The following is a 24,612-nucleotide window of genomic DNA, read 5'->3' on the forward strand; positions in this document are numbered from 1 at the left end:
TGTGTGATGACGAGGCAGGAAGCCATAGAGAGAGAGAGAGAGCGGTTTCCATAGCTACAGGAAGCCGCTCTCTCTCTATGGCTTCCTGCCTCGTCATCACAGCAGCCGCCGTGGGGCGCTGCTGTGAGTGAATTACTATACGAGCGGAGAGGAGAATAATAGAAGATGCGGCGCCAGCTCAGGTGATGGTGGCGGCCCCGTAGGGGGGGGGGCGTATGCGCGGACCACAGGTAACTCGCAAGCATGCTGACCCCCCCCAACTTTTTACCCCCTTTTTGGGGGTCAAAAATTCAGCTTGCTTGCGAGTATATACGGTAGTCATGTCACAGATTGTCTTCAGAAGAGCTTATTGTCTAATCCTATCATGGTCCAATGTCCTACAATGTTGTTGTTGATGTTGTTGTTGTAATTGTTGTTCATTTACACTCACTTAAAGGATTATTAGGAACACCATACTAATACGGTTTTTGCCTTCAGAACTGCCTTAATTCTACGTGGTATTGATTCAACAAGGTGCTGAAAGCATTCTTTAGAAATGTTGGCCCATATTGATAGAATAGCATCTTGCTGGTGATGGAGATTTGTGGGATGCACATTCAGGGCACGAAGCTCCAGTTCCATCACATCCCAAAGATGCTCTATTGGGTTGAGATCTGGTGACTGTGGGGGCCATTTTAGTACAGTGAACTCATTGGGCTTGATTCACAAAGCGGTGCTAACCCAGTTAGCATGCCTCAAAACTGGCATGATAACTATAACACTAACTGGATTAGCACCGCTGTGTACACCTGATTGCGCGCTAAGTCCGGCATGCAAAGTTTTGCGTGCGCATAGAGGTGAATGGGCGTTTTGCGCGCACCGCACAGAGACTTTGCGCGTGATCAGAATTTATCACGCCTAAACTGAGTTTAGGCGTGATAAGGGGCTTTTCACAAGCGTGCTAACAGTTAGCACGCTTTTGTAAATCAAGCCCATTGTCCTGTTCAAGAAACCAATTTGAAATGATTTGAGCTTTGTGACATGGTGCATTATCCTGTTGGAAGCAACCATCAGAGGATGGGTACATGGTGGTCATGAAGGGATGGACATGGTCAGAAACAATGTTCAGGTAGCCCGTGGCATTTAAACGATGCCCAATTGGTACGAAGGGGCCTAAAGTGTGCCAAGAAAACATCCCCCACACCATTACACCACCACCAGCAGCCTGCACAGTGGTAACAAGGCATGCTGGATCCATGGTCTCATTCTGTTTACACCAAATTCTGACTACTGAGACTCATCAGACCAGGCAACATTTTTCCAGTCTTCAACTGTCCAATTTTGGTGAGCTTGTGCAAATTGTATCCTCTTTTTCCTATTTGTAGTGGCGATTAATGGTACCCGGTGGGGTCTTCTGCTGTTGTAGCCCATCCGCCTCAAGGTTGTGCGTGTTGTGGCTTCACAAATGCTTTGCTGCATACCTCGGTTGTAATGAGTGGTTATTTCAGTCAACGTTGCTCTTCTATCAGCTTGAATCAGTCGGCCCATTCTCCTCTGACCTCTAGCATCAACAAGGCATTTTCGCCCACAGGACTGCCACATACTGGATGTTTTTCCCTTTTCACATCATTCCCTGTAAACCCTAGAAATGGTTGTGCGTTAAAATCCCAGTAACTGGGAGCAGATTGTGAAAAACTCAGACCAACCCGTTTGGCACCGACAACCATCCAGCGCTCAAAATTGCTTAAATCACCTTTATTTTCCATTCTGACATTCAGTTTGGAGTTCAGGAGATTGTATTGACCAGGACCACACCCCTAAATGCATTAAAGCAACTGCCATGTGACTGGTTGATTAGATAATTGCTTTAATGAGAAATTGAACAGGTTCAATAATCCTTTAGGTGAGTGTATATAGCTCTGACATCTTCTACAGCACTTTATAGATCATAGTTATATAATAGACTGTCCTCAGAGGAGCTTACAATCTAATCCCTACTATAGTTATAGTCTAATTTTTTCACTATAGAATTTTGGGGGAAACCAGTTGACTTGTTAGTATGTTTTTGGGGTGATGGAGAATATGAAGTGTCTAAAAGAATTGCAGGGGAAGATAGAAACTCCATGCAGATTTTGAAACCTAGGACTCAGTACTATAATACAATAGTGCTATCCAGTATGTCTCTATTCCACTCATATCTGTTTATCCATGTCATCAGTTCTGATCCTCTACCACCTTTCCTCCCTCATATCTTGTCTCACTTACCTGCAGAGTCTGTGGGTTCCGGCAGGCAGAGCGAGAAAACCTGTAGCTGCCTGCCCTGGAGTAACAAGATGGCTAGAGGCGCCCCTGGCGTGAGGAAATTTGAGCGCACAATTTCGGCTAGTAGAATATCGGTAAAATTTACAGATATTCTACGTTTTAAAAAGTGCAAATTACTGTAGTAAAATATCAGTAGAAAAGTATTTTTCCCCCGTGACTTAATCTAACTCTATTCTCACACAGAATCCTACCTTGTAGATGCCTAACCCTCAAAACCGCCCCCCCCATGCCTAACCTTAACTTTCTCACACACACACACACACCCCCTCCGCGCTTAACCTTAACCACCCCCTCTTGCTTCACCTTAACCACCCTCCTCCCATGCTTCACCTTACCCAACCCCCGATGCCAATCCACCAAAATAACTATAGTGTTAGGGCACCGTCATAGGCTCTATAATAAATAGCTATAGGCTATACTGTGAAATTTGGGCCGCCTGCACTGCCTAATATATAGCACTTAAATTTAACCGTATAACCGCAATTTATATTGGAGCCTATGGTGGCGCCCAAGTTTCTGCCAATTAGCGGGCGCACAAATTTCCCCGCTCCGTCACACTTTTGTTGTTCAGCAGCATTTCCCTCAATGTGTAAAATGCTTATTTTTAATGGGCTTGTGCATTTTCAGGAGGCATCTGCAATTCTGCATAGCTTTGAAAAAATTTTACAGCCTACACTATTCCACACAATGCCTGCAATTCCTCATTGACATCACAGGCTACTGTAAAAAACAAAACAAAACAAAAAAACCCGCATGCATTATAATGCACATAAAACGTGGCCAAAATGCTTTTTGGGATTAGTCTGATTCCCGCAGACACAAGTGTGATCCCTGCCTCAGTTGTGTTGGTCACAACAAACATCAGTGTTGTGACACAAAATAACCACGCAACACAGAGTGAAAAGTTAACAAAACTGTTTCTGAATCTAATTTTCTAAGTTAATTTATTGTGACAGGCCCACTTGAAAGGGTAATTACTCATTCACCTTACATTATAAGTTCCTCTAATTATTTCCCTCCATTATAATTAATTTAATAGGACTTTTTTATTTGTTATGCTCCAGTTAATCTGTATTGTTCTGCTATGGAAATCAGTCACCAGTGGGATTGGACAAATCCCATGAGTCTAATGGAACTATGACAGGACAAAACTTCACAGTTCTGGTGCTCTATTGCTTTGTAAGCCTGTGTCGATTAGGTATGTTTCCTATTTTAGTTGTCTAAAGGGAATGTTTACTAGCAGAGCTGTGGAGTCAGACGGTACCTGGAGTTGTAAGGGAAAAAAAAAAAAAAAAAAAAAGCACCAACTCCTAAGATTTAAACTATAATTAAAAGAAAAAAAAACCTTTTTCTAGTTAGAGAAGTCGTCATACATAATTTGTGTATACATTAATAGTAGTGCTTAGTCTACAAAAATGAAATAACAAACCAATCCAAAAAACAAGTTACATGTGCTGGTGCAACAAAGCAGTCACCTTGGGCCATATGCAATTCACTTTTTCACCTGAGATTTTTTTCTCCTAGGTGATATTTTCAGGACTTGTAAATAAAATACCGTTTTAAGCCACCAAGCAGCAAAAAAAAAAAATGCTCAAAAAAATTTGGACACTACTTTCTCGCCTACTTTTTGGTACTTTTTATATTGTAGTGCTGAAAAATTATTTTACATCGAAGATGAAAAATTATCTACTAAGAGAAAAAGTGAATTGCAAATGGGCCCATGTGTTTAAAATCAGATACTTAAATCTGATTGTGATGGTATCTCTGATGTCACCTGATATCTCTGGCAGTTCTGTTTAGGCACAGCAAGCAGTTGCAGCATATGTCCCACTAGTCGGGGACCAGTCTTGTCACAGGCACTCCTCAGCTTCCTCCAGGTGGCGATTAGTGCTGGACAGATCCGTTCTTCTGCGTATAGCAACCCGCAGGCCCTGTGCTGACACTGCGATAGGCAGGCATACCGGCAGGCGGGTGCGCGGTTGTGCCGGAGGCTCTTGTATAGATGGCAGTGGTTTTGCCAAAAGTCCTTCTACTTTGCATGACTACAATTTGCAGCTCGCAGGTAGTTGGACTTGGTGGGGGCGAGGGCAGGGTAGGTAAAACTACTGGCTGGAATGCATGCAAGTTTGAAAGGAAGACTGTGTCCACTGTATTGTGTAAACAGGCATTATATTGAGGTATACAACAAGTTTCAGGAGTCTAAAATAAGGAGCATGGGTTCCTGAGTAGTAGAAGGAAGAATTTAGATTTGTACATTTTATTTAAGAGTTGCAAGGACAGGGCTGGACTGAACCCACTTAAAATCTTGTGCACATTAAACACAGAAGTTTTATCTATTACACATAAACCTGGTTCAGATTGGGTGTAATGAATGTGTAGTAGAGGAAGAGTCCCCTCATTCTCCTGCAGAGTACCCACACATCATTCTTAATGGATACATGAGTTGAATGCAGCAACTAAAGCTTTACTTATCAGGGACTTCTTCCAGCCCTTAGAAATCGGTGTGTCCCTCCTCGCAGTTCCACTGTGCTTCAGTCTTCTGCTGTCACCTCCGTAAGGAATACTGACCCTGGGGCTTCACTGCGCAGGACGCTCCAGGCGGCGGGATCGTGAGTGGCGCACCTGTGCATGCGCAGAAGATTATTATAGAGGGGACCCCTAAACAGTGGATCATTGTGGAACTGCGGCAAGAGACCACACAGACTTCTAGAAGCTCGGAGAAGCCCCAGGTAAGTAAAGCTTTATGACAGCATACATATAAAATCGGTGCCGGTAGACTTGGGCACAGGATACAGCCTGAAACGGCTGATCCTGCTTCTGCACAAGTCAGGCCGTGTTAATTACTATTCCCTCTCCAGTCCGTCACGGATAGTGGGGGAATGATATAATTCGGCGTCCAGCGATTGCTGGAGGCCGAATTGTGTTTTTTAAGCAACCTCGGCTCCGTCTTCTGACGGAGCCGACGTTACTCACTGAGCGCCGCTATAGATGCCCCTTTTATAGTCTATGGTGGGTGCCGGCTGCACCCAAATCTTCCTGCGCTGAAAAGGACTGCTCCATTTTGACAACCTATCACCTCAGATATCCTTTAAACCATCCCAAATCCATTTTGTTTTGGCTTTTTTTAGAGGCTATACCAAGGAAGTATTTTGTTTTTGTTTGTTTTCAAGCCGTATGTTGCTTTGAGATTATTAGGTTTGTAGAGTGTGAACAAGTCCATCTGAGTTCCAGGGAAAGTGTAAAGCTCTTGATTAAGTCCTGAAGGGAGGAATATGAAAAGGTGATGACAGCTGAGGAAAGTGTCCTCATATGAAGGTTCTCCTTCGGATGGAAAATGCGGAGGAAATCCAGTGTGTGAAGGTTTGAGTTGGAGTTCTGCACTGTAGCTTCTGAGTAACTGAATACCTGTGTAGGTAGAAAGATGGATGAGATGAACAGTTGACTACAGCATGGGTTTAAACTGTTACTAAATCATTTGTTGGTGAGACTGCATGTGTGATAACAAATTACAAGTTTCTTGTGTACCGTGCATCTGCTCTGAAAGCTGCCATTACATTTTATTGCATAGCTGCTGTATTTATAGATTAAAATCTATCTAGTGATCATTTCTCAGCTATCTCTGCCTTTACTATGTGTGGCAGCTCAGTTTCAGTACGCTGCTAATGTTTACCCACTTCCGGACAGCGTTGGTTGATATCTACTTCTGGCAGGTGGCTACGCGGCTCTGACAGGCTGCATTTTCTCTGCTGCGCGCTACCACCGTTCTGCACCCGCCGCAGTTTACTCGCCCTACCGTCTGTATGAGGGCAGAGCTCTGTGAGCAGGTCAGGAGCCGCTTTCATTGGCTCCTGACTGCGTGATTACTGTGAGCCCATCACATTTGCTGTTAGGAGCCAGTGAAAGCGGTTCCTGACCCGTGCACAGGGCTGTGCCGTCATAACGAAGGCAAATAGAGGGGTCTGCAGTGGGTGCGGAAGGTATGTGCGTCGATTCGTCGGTTAGTGCAGTTTTGTTGGACCCGCAGTCTCTGGTCCTTAAAGAGAACCTGAACTGAAAATTAAAAGTAAAAATAAACCTGAACATATCATACGTACGTCCTGGGTAGTCTACTCATCAATCTTTTTCTCATCTCCTGCTTTCTGTTTGTCCACTATGATCAATGGATTTTTCCTTCCTCCATTTTGAAAATGGCCATTACCCCATGACAGCTTCCTGGTCAGCACACTTAAACTGTAATGTTGCCCACTTGAGCCATAGGGAAACATAGACATTACCTTTCACATTCAGTTGTAACTGACAGCAGCTGATATATAACTGACAAACTGGTATGTTTCAGTTCTGGAAGAACTGGACGAAATTACTGTTAAGAAGAAAATGTTGAGCTTCTGAGAGGAACTGACGGTGAGGTCAGTATGTAATATTCATTTGCAGCTACGTCATGTGTTTTTTTTAAAAATAATTTTACTCCGTTCAGGTCTCCTTTAAGGGGCCAGAGACTGCTGGTACACAAGGGGTTACATACCTTTGTGAGCTTCAATTAGTAAACAAAAGATAAGATATAGAACACTGGTTGCCTGTGTCAAAGGCAGAGCCCTCAACCACTACACTATCCAGCCACCACTGGCTGGACTATTCCGGGATGTATAGTTATTATGCACACAATCCAATATATATATATGAAAGGATAACGTCAGTTTTCTAGGTATATAAATTTGTTTATTAAAAGTACAATTTCACATAAATATTAAAGAGAACCCGAGGTGTGTTTAAAGAATGTTATCTGCATACAGAGGCGGGATCTGCCTATACAGCCCAGCCTCTGTTGCTATCCCAAACCCCACTAAGGTCCCCCTGCACTCTGCAATCCCTCATAAATCACAGCCATGCTGTGAGGCTGTGTTTACATCTGTAGTGTCAGTCTCAGCTGCTCCTCCGTCTCCTGCATAGCTCCAGTCCCTGCCCCCGTCCCTTCCCTCCAATCAGCAGGGAGGGAAGGGATACAGGCGGGGACTGGAGTTCTGCAGGAGGCGGGGAGAGCAGCAGACTGACACTATAGAGATAAACAAAGCCAGCTCTGACAAGCTGTTTGTCAGCAGCGTGGCTGTGATTTATGAGGGATTGCAGGGGGACCTTAGGGGGTTTTGGGATAGCAACAGAGGCTGGGCTGTATAGGCAGATCCAGCCTCTGTATGCAGATAATATTCTTCAAACCCACCTCTGGTTCTCTTTAAGGTCTGATAAAAATGCCAGGCTTGCTCACAATTAAAACAATGGTCATCTGAATGTTTCAAACCAACAACATTCACTCACATATTTCATACTATTATTAGGTATGCACTCTTCTATGCCGTGTTCTCACATGCATAAATCACTCACAGCTTGCACACAATGGAGCCACCTGATCCAAAAGAGACAAAAAAAGATAAAAAAAATAACCTAAATAAGAAAAAATGTATACAAATAAAGATCTCTTCTGTTCAAAAATTGCCCCCACAAGTTCTGTGTAGCACTATAGTCTGCTGTAACACTATAGTCTGCCACTCTAATAGAGCTGCCAAATAGCTTTTGTTAGGAGTGCTTGCAATAGTAGTGCTTAAAGGGAAGGTTCAGGGAAACCTGTAAAAAAAATAAAAATCCCTATCCACTTACCTGGGGCTTCCTCCAGCCCGTGGCAGGCAGGAGGTGCCCTCGCCGCCGCTCCAGAGGCTTCCGGTCGTCTTCGGTGGCCGACCCTACCTGGCCAGGCCGGCTGCCAGGTCAGGCTCTTCTGCGCTCCAAGGACGGGCTCTTCTGTGTCCCACGCGGGCGCGCTGACGTCATCGGACGTCCTCCGGGCTGTACTGCGCATGCGCAGAACTACTGGCATTTTTATCAGACCTTAATATTTATGTGAAATTGTACTTTTAATAAACAAATTTATATACCTAGAAAAACTGACGTTATCCTTTCATATATATGTTACGGCCAGAACCCGAAGTTTGGCCACTTCTAGTTCTGGCCGGCCACTTCGGGTTCTGGCCGGCCAATTCGCGAAGTGCCCGCTGCGCTGCGGCCAATGTTAGAAACGGATCGTTTACTCTGATATGAATGTATCTTCTGGCCGCAGCGCAGCGGCCAAACGTATTAATTTGTTGCAATTTTAAGCCGGCGGCAATGTAACGATTCAAGCCGCCGGCTTTTTCATCTGCCTCATCTCTCTCCCTCTCTTTCTTATGGCCAGCCGGCGGGGGGGGGGGGGGGGGGGGGGACACGCGAGTCCCCCCGGGAGTCGTTCGTCGCAGCAGGGGCAGCAGAGCGGGGAGGCTGCAGACATTGCTTCTGCCAGCACCCGCTCTGCAAGAACGGCAGGCTTCCCTGCCGCGACGAACGACTCCGGAGGGACACGCGTGTCCCCGCCCGGCTGGCCATAAGAAAGAGAGGGAGAGAGATGAGGCAGATGAAAAAGCCGGCGGCTTGAATCGTTACATTGCCGCCGGCTTAAAATTGCAACAAATTAATACGTTTGGCCGCTGCGCTGCGGCCAGAAGATACATTCATATCAGAGTAAACGATCCGTTTCTAACATTGGCCGCAGCGCAGCGGGCACTTCGCGAATTGGCCGGCCAGAACCCGAAGTGGCCGGCCAGAACTAGAAGTGGCCAAACTTCGGGTTCTGGCCGTAACATATATATTGGATTGTGTGCATAATAACTATACATCCCGGAATAGTCCAGCCAGTGGTGGCTGGATAGTGTAGTGGTTGAGGGCTCTGCCTTTGACACAGGCAACCAGTGTTCGAGTCTCGGCTCTGCCTGTTCGTAGCGCCATCCTCTGTATTAACTTTTTTTTGCTCCAAGTATTGGTAGGGGGAAGGGGATACCCCAGACCTTGAGGAATAGGCAGCTCCTAATTAATATAGCAGCGCCCTTCAATTAACTCGTTTAAAAGATAAGATATCACATCCCTGGATGTGGCCAGAAGCTGCTAACTGAAAAAGAAAGTGCTGTGTTATCTGTTTGAATGCTGTTCTGCTAACTCCCCTTTTTTTGTGGAAATAAGTTTTATGTTGTAAATCAGGCCCACCAACAGTAAATGTTTTGCAGAAAACCACAATCATGCACAGGTGAGGTAATTGGTGTCTCAGCAGAGATGATTAACTACCTCAGTGGATTTCCACAAAACATGCACTGTTGGGCCTTGAGGATAGGGTTGGGGAACACTGCTTTAGGGCATACATGTCAAACTCCGGCCCGTGGAACAGTTCTAGCCCTAGGATCCATTAAATTTGGCCCTAAAATGGTCTCCCCACTTTGCATTATGTTTGGCCCACTCTAGACTACCAGATAAGCTATATTAGAGGTGAAGCCCTAGAACAACAGGGAAGCCATATGGGGAGGTAGGGGGAAAGCACTAAACTCTAGGGAACTGTATAGTGGAGGGAGGATCACTAGACTCTAGGGAACTGTATAGTGGAGGGAGGATCACTAGACACCAGGGAACTGTATAGGGGAGGGAGGATCACTAGACACCAGGGAACTGTATAGGGGAGGGAGGATCACTAGACAACAGGGAACTATATAGGGGTTGGAGAGGGGCCATTAAACACCTGGGAACTATATAAGGGAGGAAGGTGGCCGTTAGACAATTGAGGTTGACCCGTGACTTGGTCCCAGTGTACAATTTCGTCCAACTGTGTATTTGAGTTTGACACCCCTGCTTTAGAGCAAAGAAAAAAGAGGGTGTTACAAGAGTCCAGCTGGAATATATCAGGCAGTAGCTAACAATGTCCTTTTACTTTGAAACAACATGCTTTTAATGACAAATGCACCCCTGGTACACTGCTATTTTTTTTCAGAGAAAGCAATGTTTTGTTCTGTATTCCATGAACTGTGTGGTTAGCGTTTTGCTTTACTGGTGCCATGATGATGTGTACATGAAGTTTGCATGTCATTTTGTTTTCCATAGTATTCTTCTGGATTATCCAGTTTCCTCACTCATAAATCATGCTAGGGAATTAACTGCCTTCTCCAGAAGGGGTGAAGACTGTCAGTGGCATCTGATTGGGAGCACCACTTAAGGACAGTTAGTGATGGGAATCCTTTGGTATTTTCTTTTAGAATGCCATTCCTTTAGATTCCTTTAGGATCACTATCGTGAAAAAAAAAGCTGTTAAATTCTGACAGAACAGACAGGTTTTGGGCCAGTCCATCTCCTCATGGGGGATTCTCAGGGTTTTCTTAGTTTTTACCAGCATTTCCTGAACAGCAGTTTAACTGCCAAAATAGTAAGATAGCAGCCAGCCTCCCTACTCACTTGCACACTATTTTCTCAGTTAGACTTTGCAACTTCTGTTCAGGAAATGCTGTTGAAAACAAAGAAAACCCCGAGAATCCCCCATGAGGAGATGGACTGGCCCAAAACCTGCTAGTTCTGTCAGATTTTAACTGCCTACTTTTTTTGCGATAGTGGTTTAATAAACGTGTCATTACACAATGCTGCTCCTGTTGTGGGTACATGCTATTCAGATGTTTGTGTTTTTTCTCCAGGGAGGCATGGAAAGCATTGGGTGACTGCAGCAAGGAGCAGGCAATGAACGATTATATAGAAGCTGTGAAAAGCCTGGATCCAGACTGGATCCCAAAGGTAACATTGTGCAGTGTGTATGGGGACATTTTAGGCTGGATTCCTACTTTGACAGTCCAATCAGCAGTTTACTGCAGCACAGTGAACGGATCAATAAAAAATAGCAATTACAAGTGGGAGCCAAGGCTTACTAAAGGTATAAAGTGACTCTGGGCTTGGTGACCTACCCAGTTGGGTTCTGGGGAACAAAAGCAAAATTATAAAAAGGTGGTGAGAGCAGAGGAAAGTCTTGTTTGCATTGTACTATTGCTAAAGCTCTTTAGGTAACATCAGAAGAGTAATAGCTTGAATATACCTTGTCAAATGCTCCAAAATGCAGTGGGGGTAGTGATTGCTTAATACTGTATGTAACATGGCAGTGGTATTATTGTTAACCAAGAGGTGTATAATAGTAACTCATGAAAGTGGCACCATTTATATTTGTAATTTATATTTGTAATTTTTATGTTTGGGTTTCTGGAGATCCTTACATTGTTTTGTAGGGCTTCCTCCACTCTAAAGATGTTGAGAAAGGTTTGCTGTATGTGCTACTCGATATTCATTGTCCTTTGATATGTAATTCCATTCTTATCCACTGGGTGCTGCTGTTTGATAAGCAGAGCTTTCCTTCTATCCAAATCACCTTTGTGAATGTGTTCAAGAAAAACAAAAGTTTTCTTTCTTAATTTAAAACAGAAAGAATTTGCGATAATTCAGGTTGGAGTGAGCTTGAGATGCCTGAATGTGTTCAGTAAGGCCCCCTTCCCACTTACACACTGCGTGCAATGCAGTTGGCTGTAGCAACCCACAACACTACATTGCTTTCAGGGTGGAGAAAAAAACGATTAAAAAAAAAATCACAAAAAAAACAGTGTTTTTGTTTTAAATTCAAATCTGATTTTTTGATTTAAATCATTTTTTTTTAAATAGAATGATTTTTGAGGAAAATATATTACCAATGCCAGCCACAGGTTATTCCACCATGAAATAAAGATTATTTTTTTTTATTATGTAGAATAAGGCTGTATATGTGTAATTCTTTGGGGGTAAATAAATTCCTTTAATACATTCACAATGTCATGCTATTCCAGAGGTTTTTGTAAGATTGGGCAGTTTGTCTGCCTACACAGTGTTCTCCCCAGGCTCTTTTAGCCGGGTGCTCCACCCGGCTAGTTTTGGTGAGCACCCGGCTGTCATCGTCTCACCTCCTCCTATGCTGTAAGCAGACTTGTGCAGAAAGGCACCGGCCCTGCATTCTCTCAAATTGCCCCACTCGGCTACTTTTTGATGCCACCCGGCTACATTTTCATGCCACCCAGCTGGAAAAAAAATTCTGGGGAGAACACTGCTACAAGATATTATCACAGATGCTTAGTTTACTTTTGCAGTTCTCAAAACTGAATTTGATTCAGCAGAGATCACATGCCTCCTCTTCACAGCAAAAATCTTCTAATGTGAACAGAGTTGAGAAAAAGACCTTTAATCCTATTGTTCTACAAACCTATAAATACTAGAGATGGGAAGTCCGGATCTTTTCAATGATTCGGATGATTCGAATCGGATCATTGAAAAGATCCGGATCTCTGATCCGAATCTCGAATCATTTTACTAGGGAGGCATTCGGGGGTGAAATGACTAGCAGGACAGGACTTTCCCTGCAGTGGATAGAGAAGGGGGGATGGTGGACAGAGAAGGGCAGGGAGTGGACAGAGAAGGGAGGAGGTGGACGAAGAGGGGTGAGCAGAGAGCAGAAATATTTTTTTGCACACATTACCCACATGTTGCAATCATATGCTTTACATATATTTCACCTATATGTTCATCTGTATACTTTGAATGCAAATGTCTCACAGTGAAAGAAAGCATTCCCCAATGTGTCCTTTTCTCACCTCGAACATCATAAATTTAGGGAGAAGTCAAGTGCAGCGGTTTAGAGCAGAGTGCAGGAGGATCATATTGCACTGCAATCACAGTGCCTGCCCTGTCATTCTAGCCCAGCACGCTGTCTGCAAAGTTACTGAGCTGCGCTTCTGAGCCAAAACTTTCCCATTTGTTCACTATGCACAACTACGGAACAGACAGCCTAAAATGAGCAGCACATTACAGCCAGTACATGTGCTCTACACATCTGGCAGTGGCACCCATGTCCCCTCTCCCATCTACCTGTCCCTGTGCAAGGCTGGCTCCCCTCCAACTGAGCGATCCATCTCTGCTCTGCTTCCAGGACCCCCCTGCCCGCTGAGAGGGCGTGCAGCTCCTGGCTCCACCCCCTTTGTGAACCGAATCATTCATTTTGATGATCCGGATGATTCGACTCATAAAAGAGATTCAGGTCAAAGATCCGAATCGTTCATGATCCGGACAACACTACAGAATCAACCCCTTCAGTGCTAAGTTTCAAGGAGTTCAATAGAATAGAAACAATATTTTTCTCATTGTTTGGGGTGGAATAGATCTGCACAAGAAGAAAGTGAAACTAAAGTGTGAGGAGGGAGGTGCAAGCAGACAAGCAGTACAGGGGATTAAAATAAACTAAGGGCCTGTACACACTGTTGCGCTTGCGCTGCGTTTTTAAAAACGCATGCGTTTTTAAAATCGCAAGGTCTTTTGAAAAAGAATGAAAATCGCGATGACTTGTACACACTGGTGCGATACGTTTTTAGAAAAACGCAATCGCAGTGCCTGCTGCGCTTTTTTAAGCGCAGCGCATGAAAAACGCATTAAAAACGTTTTTCAGAAGTCAGTATCCCAGAAGACTCTGCAATCTCCTGATTCCTGTTGAAATGTAAACTAGAAAAAAAACAAAGGATTCTTTAGCCAATCAGCAATTACAAGAAAAACGCAAACGCACAAAAAACGCCGGCAAAAGCGCATGCGTTTTAAAACACTATGCACTTTAAAAACGCATGCGCTTGCTATTTTGCTTGTGTTTTTCAGTGTGTACAGGCCCTAATATGAAAAGTTGTTCTGAAAATCTTCATCTAATTGCATATTAGTTATACCAGCAAGAATTGGTCTTTATGCAGAAAACTGATTTAAATCAAGCCTTACTGACTAGTAAATTAAATCGTGAATTAAATCAGTTTGATTTAAATCAAATCCACCCTGATTGCTTTATTTACATAGCACCAACATATTCTGCAGTGCTGTACAGAGTATATTGTCTTGTCACTAACTCTCCCTCAGAGGGGCTCACAAATCTAGTCCCTAACCTGGTCATATGTCTATGTATGTATTATGTAGTGTATGTATTGTAGTCTAGGGCCAATTCATGAGGAAGCAAATTAACGTATCTGTATGTTTTTTGGGATGTGAGAGGAAACCGGAGAGCCCAGAGGAAACCCACACAGACACGGGGAGAACATACAAACTCCTTGTAGATGTAGCCCTGGCTGGGATTCGAATCGGGAACTCATCGCTGCAAGGCGAGAGCGTTAACCACTATGCCACCGTGCTGCCCGATTGCTTTGCTATGCACTTTTCTGTGATGCGCCTGCAATCCCATTCATTTATAATGAGTGGAAACACAACACACTTTTTTTGCACAGAAATCCATGCAGCCGTGCGTTGAGTCTGCAGTAAATCACAACGCATGGATGAAGACCTCAGACAGTATAGTCTATGCACTTCTGATGTCCCTGCAGATCGCATACTGTGTGTGGTCGAAAACTCGATCGGAAATGCACAAGTGGGGAAGAGTCTTTACTCCTTTTAGCATGCTGTTGTAGTTTTTGCCCTGCAGAGGGCAGTGTTTAGTTACACATATTGCTTTTCTCCAGTAAAGTAGTGTTCAAACCTATCATCAAATCTCCTCCACAGGTCATACTTTGTAGATAGCCATGCACCCTACTAAATAATGCAGGTGAGGCTGATTCCCCAACCAGTGCATTGCAGAGCACAGCATTAACTTATAGTGCTGCTTGTAGAGAACTATTTATGAAGTGACATTAATGTGTTATTACTTCACATTGTACCTAAATGAGCACATACTTTGGGTCATTGTGGTCATCAATCCAGGAACACATAAAAACCAAGCAATTCACCTGTGTCTGAGCCTTATGCAGAAGTCCAGGTGTATGGATGCAGAAATACAGCATCACTGATTTAAGTATGATATTCTTTGTTACAACAATGCAGGAAATTTGGAGGATGGAAAGATCAAAATAGGCTCCGTGTCAATGTCTATTGAAACTAGTATATTTCAGGGCTGTGGAGACGGTACAACAATCTTTCCATTTCGACTCCTCAGTTTATGCAACCTCCTACTCCAGGTACCAAAAATTGCTCCGACTCTCGTAGTATAATTTTTACAAAAGCTATGGTTTTGGTTCAAAAATCATCAGACTCAGACTCCTCACTTTATTGAAACCTCGACTCAGACTCCTCGACTCAGACTCCACAACCCTGGTATGTTTTGCCACCCTGAGAATGGAGAACCTGTTGCATGAAAAAGATGTGGTTTGGCACTAGTGGCATGTCCTATTCATCAGCCAAAACCGTACAACAAACTTCCTAACAATGTAGAGTTTGTGCCGCAGTGGTCAAAGCAATGCACAAAACCTGGAGGCTTCTTACGGTCCTAGATGTGAAGACATTCGCACTGTGACCTTGGTACCTGGGCATTGGTTGTCCTTAAAAAGTAAACCTGAAGTCAGCTTGAAAAAAACAGAGTAGATTTTCTGACCCAGTGATCAGTTTTACATAGTTTGGCCCTTTTCAGAATAGCTCAGTTCCTTACACTTACTACACTTACCCATTTTCCTGCTTCTAACAAATTACTTTCACAAATGACTATTTTACAGGCTGCCTAGTCTATCCCTCTCCTTGATGGCTGCCATTGTAACAAGATGATCAGTGTTTCCGGTTCCCAGTGGAGTGAATGTTGTAGTTGATCTGTGCATCTTAATCCTGCCATTGTGATACTTTTGCAATAAGGATGTGAAATGACATTGACCCTTTAGTATAGGTCAGGGATATGCAAACTTGGCTCTCCAGCTGTTAAGGAACTACAAGTCCCACAATGCATTTGCCTTTATGAATCATGACTGGCTGTCAGACTCCTGCAATGCATTGTGGGACTTGTAGTTCCTTAACAGCTGGAGAGCCAAGGTGGCAGATCACTGGTATAGGTTACTGTAACTTGCTGTTTAAAGGCCAGATATCATGTTGCCTTTAGAAATGTATTGATTTTTCTCATTGAATACCTTTCAACTTCAGTCTGTAGCTGCAGAAACATTCGCTTCAGAAAACCTGCTAGAGAACTTGTCAACAGTCTGAGGTTTGGTGTAAAATGAACAGAATTCTCACCTTCATTAGTTCATAAGCCTGTACAAAGTAGAAGGGTAACCTTATTGCACTTCATACTTTAGCTCTGCTGGATTTACAGCAATTACACATGTATTCCACAGGGTGGAGTGATTTAACTAGTACAGAAGAATGCCACTTCTATGAATGCCTCTACTCCCATTTCTTAAAGAGAACCCGAGGTGGGTTTGAAGAATATTATCTGCATACAGAGGCTGGATCTGCCTATACAGCCCAGCCTCTGTTGCTATGCCAAACCCCCCTAAGGTCCCCCTGCACTCTGCAATCCCTCATAAATCACAGCCACGCTGCTGACAAACAGCTTGTCAGAGCTGGTTGTGTTTATCTCTATAGTGTCAGTCTGCTGCTCTCCCCGCCTCCTGCAGAACTCCAGTCCCCGCCTGCATCCCTTCCCTTCCTGCTGATTGGAGGGAAGGGACGGGGGCAGGGACCAGAGCTATGCAGGAGGCGGGGGAGCAGCTGAGACTGACACTACAGATGTAAACACAGCCTCACTGCACGGCTGTGATTTATAAGGGATTGCAGAGTGCAGGGGGACCTTAGTGGGGTTTGCGATAGCAACAGAGGCTGGGCTGTATAGGCAGATCTAGCCTCTGTATGCAGATAACATTCTTTAAACACACCTCGGGTTCTCTTTAAAGGAAACCTGAGATATTAAAAAAAATGGCAAATTTATACTTACCTGGGGCTTCCTCCCACCCCATGAGGACCGTGAGCTCTCTCGCCGTCCTCCCTGGTCGCTTCATTGTCTCAGGATCACCTCGGGTATCATCTTTGGTTGTGATGTTCTGCGCATGTGCGGCAGGGCCGTGCATGGGCAGAACACCACGATTGGCCCCGACTTAAGAAGATACCGAGGCGATCCTGAGACAACTGAGGAGCCGGGGAGGAAAGCGATGGGAGCCCACGATACTCATGGGACTGGAGGAAGCCCCAGGTAAGTATAAATTAGGCACAGTGTACAGTCTCAGGTACAGTTTAAAGTAGACCTGTAATTAAGAAAAAAAACAGATACCTTGGGAGGGGGAGACAACTGCTTTCTCAGTCTCCGTCCGCCAGCAGAATCTAGCGCTGGCAAACCGAACAAGCGGGCACAATATTTACATGTGCCTGACTGCACAGACACTGCTTTCTGTTCGGCCTCTGGTGAAAATGGCCAAGCCCGAATGGGTCCACTCTACTGTGCAGGATCCAGCAGTCTGCCTGCCTGTGCGGTGGAGTGTACACAATCTGGCTTGGCTAAATACGCCGAAACACGAAGGGAAACCTTGAGTGCATCTGCGACAAGCACAGTCAAGCAGAGTTTCAGGGGAGCCAGCTCTGGATCCCCTCTGCTGAGGAGGAAGGGTGGAGCCTTTTTAGGATGTAGAGTCTTATCCCTCCTGAGGTAAGTACCCCTTAGGGGCACTTTTTTACCTTCACGTCCACTTTAAACTGACAGCAAAATAAGAGCTGTTTCACGCCGCAGGTGATTCCACAGCATTTGTGCTCCAATTGTCTGCGATCAACAAATCGTTGTGGCTCCCTATGGGAGCCTTTACACTGCAACCTTTGAACTGTGCAGTGTAACCTGAACACCAAGCAATTAGCGGTATATCAGTCTGTGTTTAGGTACCCCTGACCCCGACCTTGGCCCTAATATTTTTAATTTAGTTTTTTTTTTTTTTTTACTGATGCTGTGCAACTAGCACACAGCAACATCCTCCAGCGCCCCCTGTGGCCCCCGTTCTGCTCGTAATCTTCGACTGAGGCAGAAGGTTGAATAGGGATGGGGAGGAAGTGGCAGTTCTTCCTCCCCTCTGCCCCCTCCATTTGCCTCTATCGTTCCCCTTATGATCCACTGCACACAGCGGGCCGCAAAGCTGTTCTGGGTGGGGGCTTGTGATAATTGAGGTTGGATATCCTTCCGACCTCAATCACCACAAGACCACACGCAGCGCAGCTCCCCTGCAGTGGATCATAAGGGGAACTATAGTGGCGAGTGGAGGGGGCGGAGCTAGACTGGCATAGGGGAGGAAGAACTGCCACTTCCACCCTGCCCATATTTTATGGCAAAATGGGGCCACGGGGGCGCTGGAGGTGGGAGGATGGTGCAGTGTGCTAGTCGCACAGCACCAGTAACAAAATGATATTAAGTAGAAGTATTGGGGTCGGGGTCAGAGCTACTGTATGTAGAAATCATTTCAGATGGATTTTTTTTTATTTTGAAAAGTGGAGGAATGTTTTTATATATTTTATATAAAGCTAGTTTTGTCACCAACTGTCACTCAGAGGGGCTTGCAGTCTAATCCCTACCATAGTCCTATGTCCATCGTGGGCTAGGCCTGAGGGTCAATTTTACAGGATACCCGAAGTGACATGTGACATGATGAGATAGACATGTGTATGTACAGTGCCTAGCACACAAATAACTATGCTGTGTTCCTTTTTTTTCTTTCTCTGCCTGAACCGGTTAAATATCAGGTGTGTAAGTGGCTGACTCAGTCCTGACTCAGATAGGAAGTGACTATAGTGTGACCCTCACTGATAAGAAATTCCCCTTTTTTCATCTCTGTCCTGCTCTCAGAAGCCATTTTCTGCTAGGAAAGTGTTTTATGGTTGGAATTTATTATCAGTGAGGGTCACACTGTAGTCACTTCCTGTCTGAGTCAGGACTGAGTCAGCCACTTATATACCTGATATTTAACTCTTTCAGACAGAGAAAGAAAAAAAGGAACAGAGCATAGTTATTTGTGTGCTAGGTACTGTACATACACATGTCTATCTCATCATGTCACATGTCACTTCGGGTATCCTTTAAGGGTAAGACAATTAATTTAACACTCGTTTTTTTGAGAATCGAGCAGTCTCTTGTACTCGGTTTTACATATTAGGGTAATGGTGCATATTAGAAATGGGTTACCTTTTTATATTTGAATTCAAATGCTCAGCTACTCTTCATTGTTCACACATACTGTCAGGACTGTTACATTGTAGTGCGCAGTGAAGAAAAATAGTTTAGTACGTTTTTTTTTTTTATGTTTTTTGTTTTTTCTCCCCCCCACATGGTAACTGCACTAAATGTGAACCAGGGCATAGATTAACCTGGGCTATCACATCTGGTGCAATTCTTCATGTGGAAAACCTGTGTGCGATCCCATCTTGTGATGGTCAATGAGGTGCAAATCATTTATAGTTGATGCATTATTATGCAAATTTTGTATGCAGCTTAAAAATGAACCAGTCAAATCCTGTTAAAGTAAAATTCAATTGGTCTATTTTCAATTTGCAGAAATTGTGTATAATCCTGCATCAACTTGAAATTATTTGCATCTTATTCACCATCCCTTATCCCATCCAGTATGACCCCCCCCCCCCCACCCCAGAGGTTTACTTGACGTATTCCCTTTTACAGGGCTCCTGAAGTGACAGGGATATGCAGGGCCGGTCCTAGACTTTCTGCTGCCTGAGGCAAACTTCTGAGCATGCGCCCCCCCCCCCCCCCCCCCCCCCCCCCCCCACACACACACACACACACACACACACACACACACACACACACACACACACACACACACACACACACACACACACACTTGGAAGAGCACAATTTTCACCCTTAGTATAGGTAGTTAGGAGGTAGTTAGGTAGCCAGGTATAGGTGCCCCCTGTATAGGGTAGCCAGGTATAGTGTCAAGTAGGTGCTAGTCGGGGGCCTGAAGTGATATTTAAATAGTGGCTGACCAGGTGTAGGGTGGCTGCCCTGGAACAGGACCAGGGATGGTGGCCTGGCTGCCATGGGGGCTGGTGGATCTGAGTCGGTGGCAGAGCTGACAGTGGTCGCAATGGTAGTGCGGCTGAGAGTGGTCGGAGCTGGTGGTGGCAATGATGTCCTGCGACAGAGAGAGGGTAAGAGAGAGAAAGAGGGAGGGAGGGAGAGAGACAGAGAGAAAGGGGAAGAGAGGGAGAGAGAGAGAGACAGAGAAAAAGAGAGGGAGAAAGAGAGAGAGGGAGAGAGGGGGGAGAGAGACAGAGATACAGAGAGAGGGAGGGAGAGACAGAGGGGGGTAGAGAGACAGAGGGGTGGATAGACAGAGGGGGTGGGGTAGAGAGACAGAGGGGGTGGGGTAGAGAGACAGAGGGGGGTGGGGTAGAGAGACAGGGGGGGTAGAGAGACAGAGAGGGGGGGTAGAGAGACAGAGGGGGGGGGGATAGAGAGACAGAGGGGGGGGTAGAGAGACAGAGGGAGAGAGGGGGGATAGAGAGAGAGAGAGAGAGAGAGAGACAGAAAGGGGGGATAGAGAGAGGGGGGAAAGAGAGGGTGAGAGACAGAAAGGGGGAAAGAGAGGGGGGATAGAGAGAGAGGGGGGATAGAGAGAGGGAGAGACAGAAAGGGGGATAGAGGGGGGATAGAGAGAGAGAGAGAGAGCGCGCAAGGGAGAGACACAAAGGGGGAAAGATAGGGGGGAGAGAGAGAGAGACAGAAAGGGGGAATGAGAGGGGGATAGATAGAGGGAGGATAGAGAGAGTGGGGGGGGAGAGAGAAATAAAGAACAAAACACACACACACACACACACACACACACACACACACACACACACACACACACACACACACACACACACACACACACACACACACACACACACACACACACACACACACACACACACACACACACACACACACACACACACACACACACACACACACACACACACACACACACACACACACACACACACAGTGAAAGAACTAAGGGAGACATCACAAATCACACACACCTCCTCCCCCGACACTTGCCCGGACTCTCTGCAGTCTGCTGGCTTAGCTGCATCCTTTGATCTTCCGAGATTGCTTCCTGCTGGCTCTGGCCTCAATCCCTCCTTGCCCCACGCAGCTCACTTCTCTTCCAGCGGCATGCTCTAGTCCCCCTTAACCCCCGGCCCGAGCTCCATTCAAACACTGCTGGGGGCGGAGCTACAGCGGCTGAAACAGTGACTGAGGCTCCAGCAGCAGCAAGACAGCAAAGGTTATAGTCAGCGGTGGTGATGGCAGGCAGGGGGCAGCGGGCAACCATCTCGCTCTGGCGAGCAGGGGGCAGCGGCAGGTCATCATACTGGCAGTGCTCTTCAAGACGGGCGGCAGGCAGCGTGACTCCAATCGCTTCCGGATTCTGCCTCCGTCGGGCACACCATCATCGTGATGACAGCTTAGCCAAACAAGGACTCACTCAGAGGCTGCATCTAGGGTGGTGGGCTGAAGTGCACAGCCTAGAAGGTCCCAGGGGTCCAGTCCAATACAGGCGGCAAATGCCAGACGCACTCACTTCCTGTTTCTGCCCGGTGCCGCCCCCCACATCTGCCGCCTGAGGAACCTGCCTCACTCCGCCTCATGGGCGGGCCGGCCCTGGGGATATGGAAGCTTCCATATTTATTTCCTTTTAGACAATACCAGTTGTCTGGCAGTCCTGCTGTGCTGAGTAGTGTCTGAAACACACCTGAAACAAGCATGGGTAAAATTCAGTCAGGCTTCAGTCTGAAACATCTAAGCTACATGCTTGTTCTAGGTCTATGGCTGAAAGGATTGGAGGCACGGGAGCAGCTGGAGAGCCAGGCAAAGTGTATTGTTTAAAAGGAAATAAATAGGTATCCCTCTCACTTCAGGCGTCCTTTAATAATTGGCAGTTGACCAACTCTGTTTCTCCTTTTTCTATAGACCTCTTTTCCACCCATCTTTAGTTTTCAGGTCTCGCATACTGGGCTTTTTCTTTTCTTTTTTTCTTTTTTTTTTATTTGTGGGGAAAATACTTTATACTGGGTTGCTTTAAAAATGTTGCCATAACTAGCTATTGCATCAATGTAATAACCTATAAACTACATTAACAGGAACAAGTTAAATCAATATTTGCAGCAACTCCATGAAAGGGAAATGATGATGTGTGGCTAATCTGAATCAAAGCAGAAATGTTAAGTTCTTACAAACTCTTGTTTAAAAGAAAAAAAAAATACCTGAAGGGGTTAAAGTGAATGTTAAGTGAAATCTAATGTGTCCAGTTACTTACCTGGGGCAGCTTCCAGCCTTTTGAAGTCCTTCTTGTGCCCCGCCATGGTTCCTGCTGTTCTGTTCCTCTGCCTTCCCCCTTCAAAGGCTGTAAGATTTGGCCACTGGTTGCTGGCTACTGGTTGCTTGGTTGCTGGCTACTGCGCATGCGCGCCTCCTCGACTGCACTCCTGTGACCGGGAGCGTTCTGCACATGCGCTATAGCAATGTTTACTGTGCAAGTGCAGAATGCTGCTGGACAGCAATGGCAGAAGCATTGGGCCCGCGCATACAGCATTCGCAGGGGGACAGTGGAGGAAAGCAGTGTGGATTGACGGCGAGGGATCAGGAGGACCTTGTGTTTGGAAGAAACCCCAGGTAAGTAACTGGCCACCTTACCATTCACTTAAAGTGGAACCAAATTAAAAATACAAGATTTCAGAAATAAATTATTGTATTTTGTAAATTATAATAGCAGCCTTTTTTCAGCTGCATGATGACAAATATAAAATATTTTACATTTCTTGGAGAAACCCCTCCCTTCCTTTCATATTGCCAGGAAATAATCCAGCAAACTGGTGGAGTAGATGGTGTCCAGCATAGGAGGAATTGCTAATTGCTGCCACCAGTATAACCCTAGTAATGAAAAGAGAAGGGTGAAAAGCATGCACTGAAATGCTCATAGGCTTGAAGGAGTGTTTATCTTTTGTATGTGTCAGAGTGGTGCAACTAAATATTTTGAATTAAAAAAATGTTTGGTTTGGATCCGCTTTAACATTTCCTTTAAAGGTCCACTATCACGAAAAATTGGAAAAATTGAAGTATTGTTATATGCAGCATAAATTTTCTCCTATGTTGCTGTCGCTATTAGACAGTAAGTCTTACAGGTTTTTTACTAGTCTATCTCCTCTTTATTTTTTACAAAAGCTCTGTATAAGGATGCCGGCCAACCTCCCTATTTGTTTACACGCTAATTTGGCAGTTGGACTGAGCAACTACTGCCATTCAGTAATTGCTTTAAAAATAGAGAAAACCTAGTGGATCCCCATGAAAAGCTGTCTAGAAGCAGTGACGGTTCCACCTTTACATTTTTGGGGGGGCACGATGGATGGCTGACGGGACATATTTTGGGTGATCAGAATCGGTTTGTATGGCAAGCTTTAGATATTTTTTGCATAGCTTGGGTTATAAAATTAAAGCTAACTAGTTCAGCAAAGGGAGCAAAACACTGTACGTAATACCTTATCTTAGTAGCTAAGCATTGCTGGAGACTAGAGCTTATATTTTACAGACAGCAAGTTTTGGATCAGGCTTTTTATCCTGATTCAGAACTTCCTGTCTGTAAAATACAAGTTCTAGTTCATTGGCTAATTTAAAAGAAAAACAGTAAGCTTTCAGCTGTAAGCCGCCTTCAGACTCTTATTCCTGTTGACTGACAATGTTAGAACATACAATCAGAATGGGGTAGAGAGATATTTTTTTTTGTAAGTGTCATCCAGATACATTAGAGTCTGAAGCCATATTAAAAATGGCTTTTTACTTTTTACTGTTAGAGGGGATGGGAGCAATCATGGGGGGCACAGTGATTTACAGCAGGGGCCAGTGCCCCAGTGTAGCGCCACCCATGCCTAGAACCTGTCAGATTTTTAATGCCTACTGTAAGTAACAGTGAGATAGAAAAAGGGTAATATTCAATGAATTTTACTCTAGAACAGTTACATTTTATACATATATGCATATACTTGTAAATTTATGCATACACATGTATTTTAAGATTTACGTTTTTTGTTATGATAGTGGTCCTTTAAAGTGAACCTGAAGCCTATTTAAAATAAAAAACAGATACTTACTTAAGGAGGGGTAAGGCTCTGGTTCCTGTAGAGCCTTCCCGATCCTCTTCCGGCCCCCCCTCATTCCAGCAGTGTGTCCCTAGTTCAAATCTCTGGCCACAGGAGGCTTTGGAAGTCTTCGGGAGCCTGGGTGCTCCTGAAGATGGGTAGTTCCATACTAATGCGGGAGAGAGGTGCTCTTGCGCATGTGCACTACGGAGCCACTTGTCTTTGGGAGCACTCGGGCTCCCGAAGACTTGTGAAGCTTCCTGTGGTGGAAGTAAGCAGCCAACAACTGAACGGTCGGAGACAAACGGGAGAGACAGCGCTGGAACGAGGGGACTGTACAGTAGGAGGAATGGGAAAGCTCTATAGCGGTTTTCCACAGCCCTGTCCTCAAGGTCCACAACACTGCAGGTTTTGTATAAATCCACAGAAGTAGTTAAAGGGAACCTAAACTGAGAAAGGATATGGATTTTTTTTCCTCCTTAAAATAATACCAGTTGCCTGACTCTCCTGCTGATCCTGTGTCTC

The 24,612-nt window shown here is 45.0% G+C and overlaps 1 protein-coding gene across 2 annotated transcripts in view; it reads left to right on the forward strand.

Annotated features, from left to right (window-relative positions):
- Positions 1 to 24,612, forward strand: part of ACBD6 (acyl-CoA binding domain containing 6) — a 168,448-nt gene that overhangs the window by 63,220 nt on the left and 80,616 nt on the right. For both annotated transcript variants that reach the window (XM_068239714.1, XM_068239713.1), the window contains exon 3: positions 10,827 to 10,923. In XM_068239714.1, the coding sequence (XP_068095815.1) occupies positions 10,827 to 10,923 (97 nt within the window). The remainder of the gene's footprint in view (positions 1 to 10,826; positions 10,924 to 24,612) is intronic.

This window comes from Hyperolius riggenbachi, chromosome 6 (genome assembly GCF_040937935.1).
Source record: "Hyperolius riggenbachi isolate aHypRig1 chromosome 6, aHypRig1.pri, whole genome shotgun sequence".
NCBI classification, from domain to species: Eukaryota; Metazoa; Chordata; class Amphibia; order Anura; family Hyperoliidae; genus Hyperolius; species Hyperolius riggenbachi.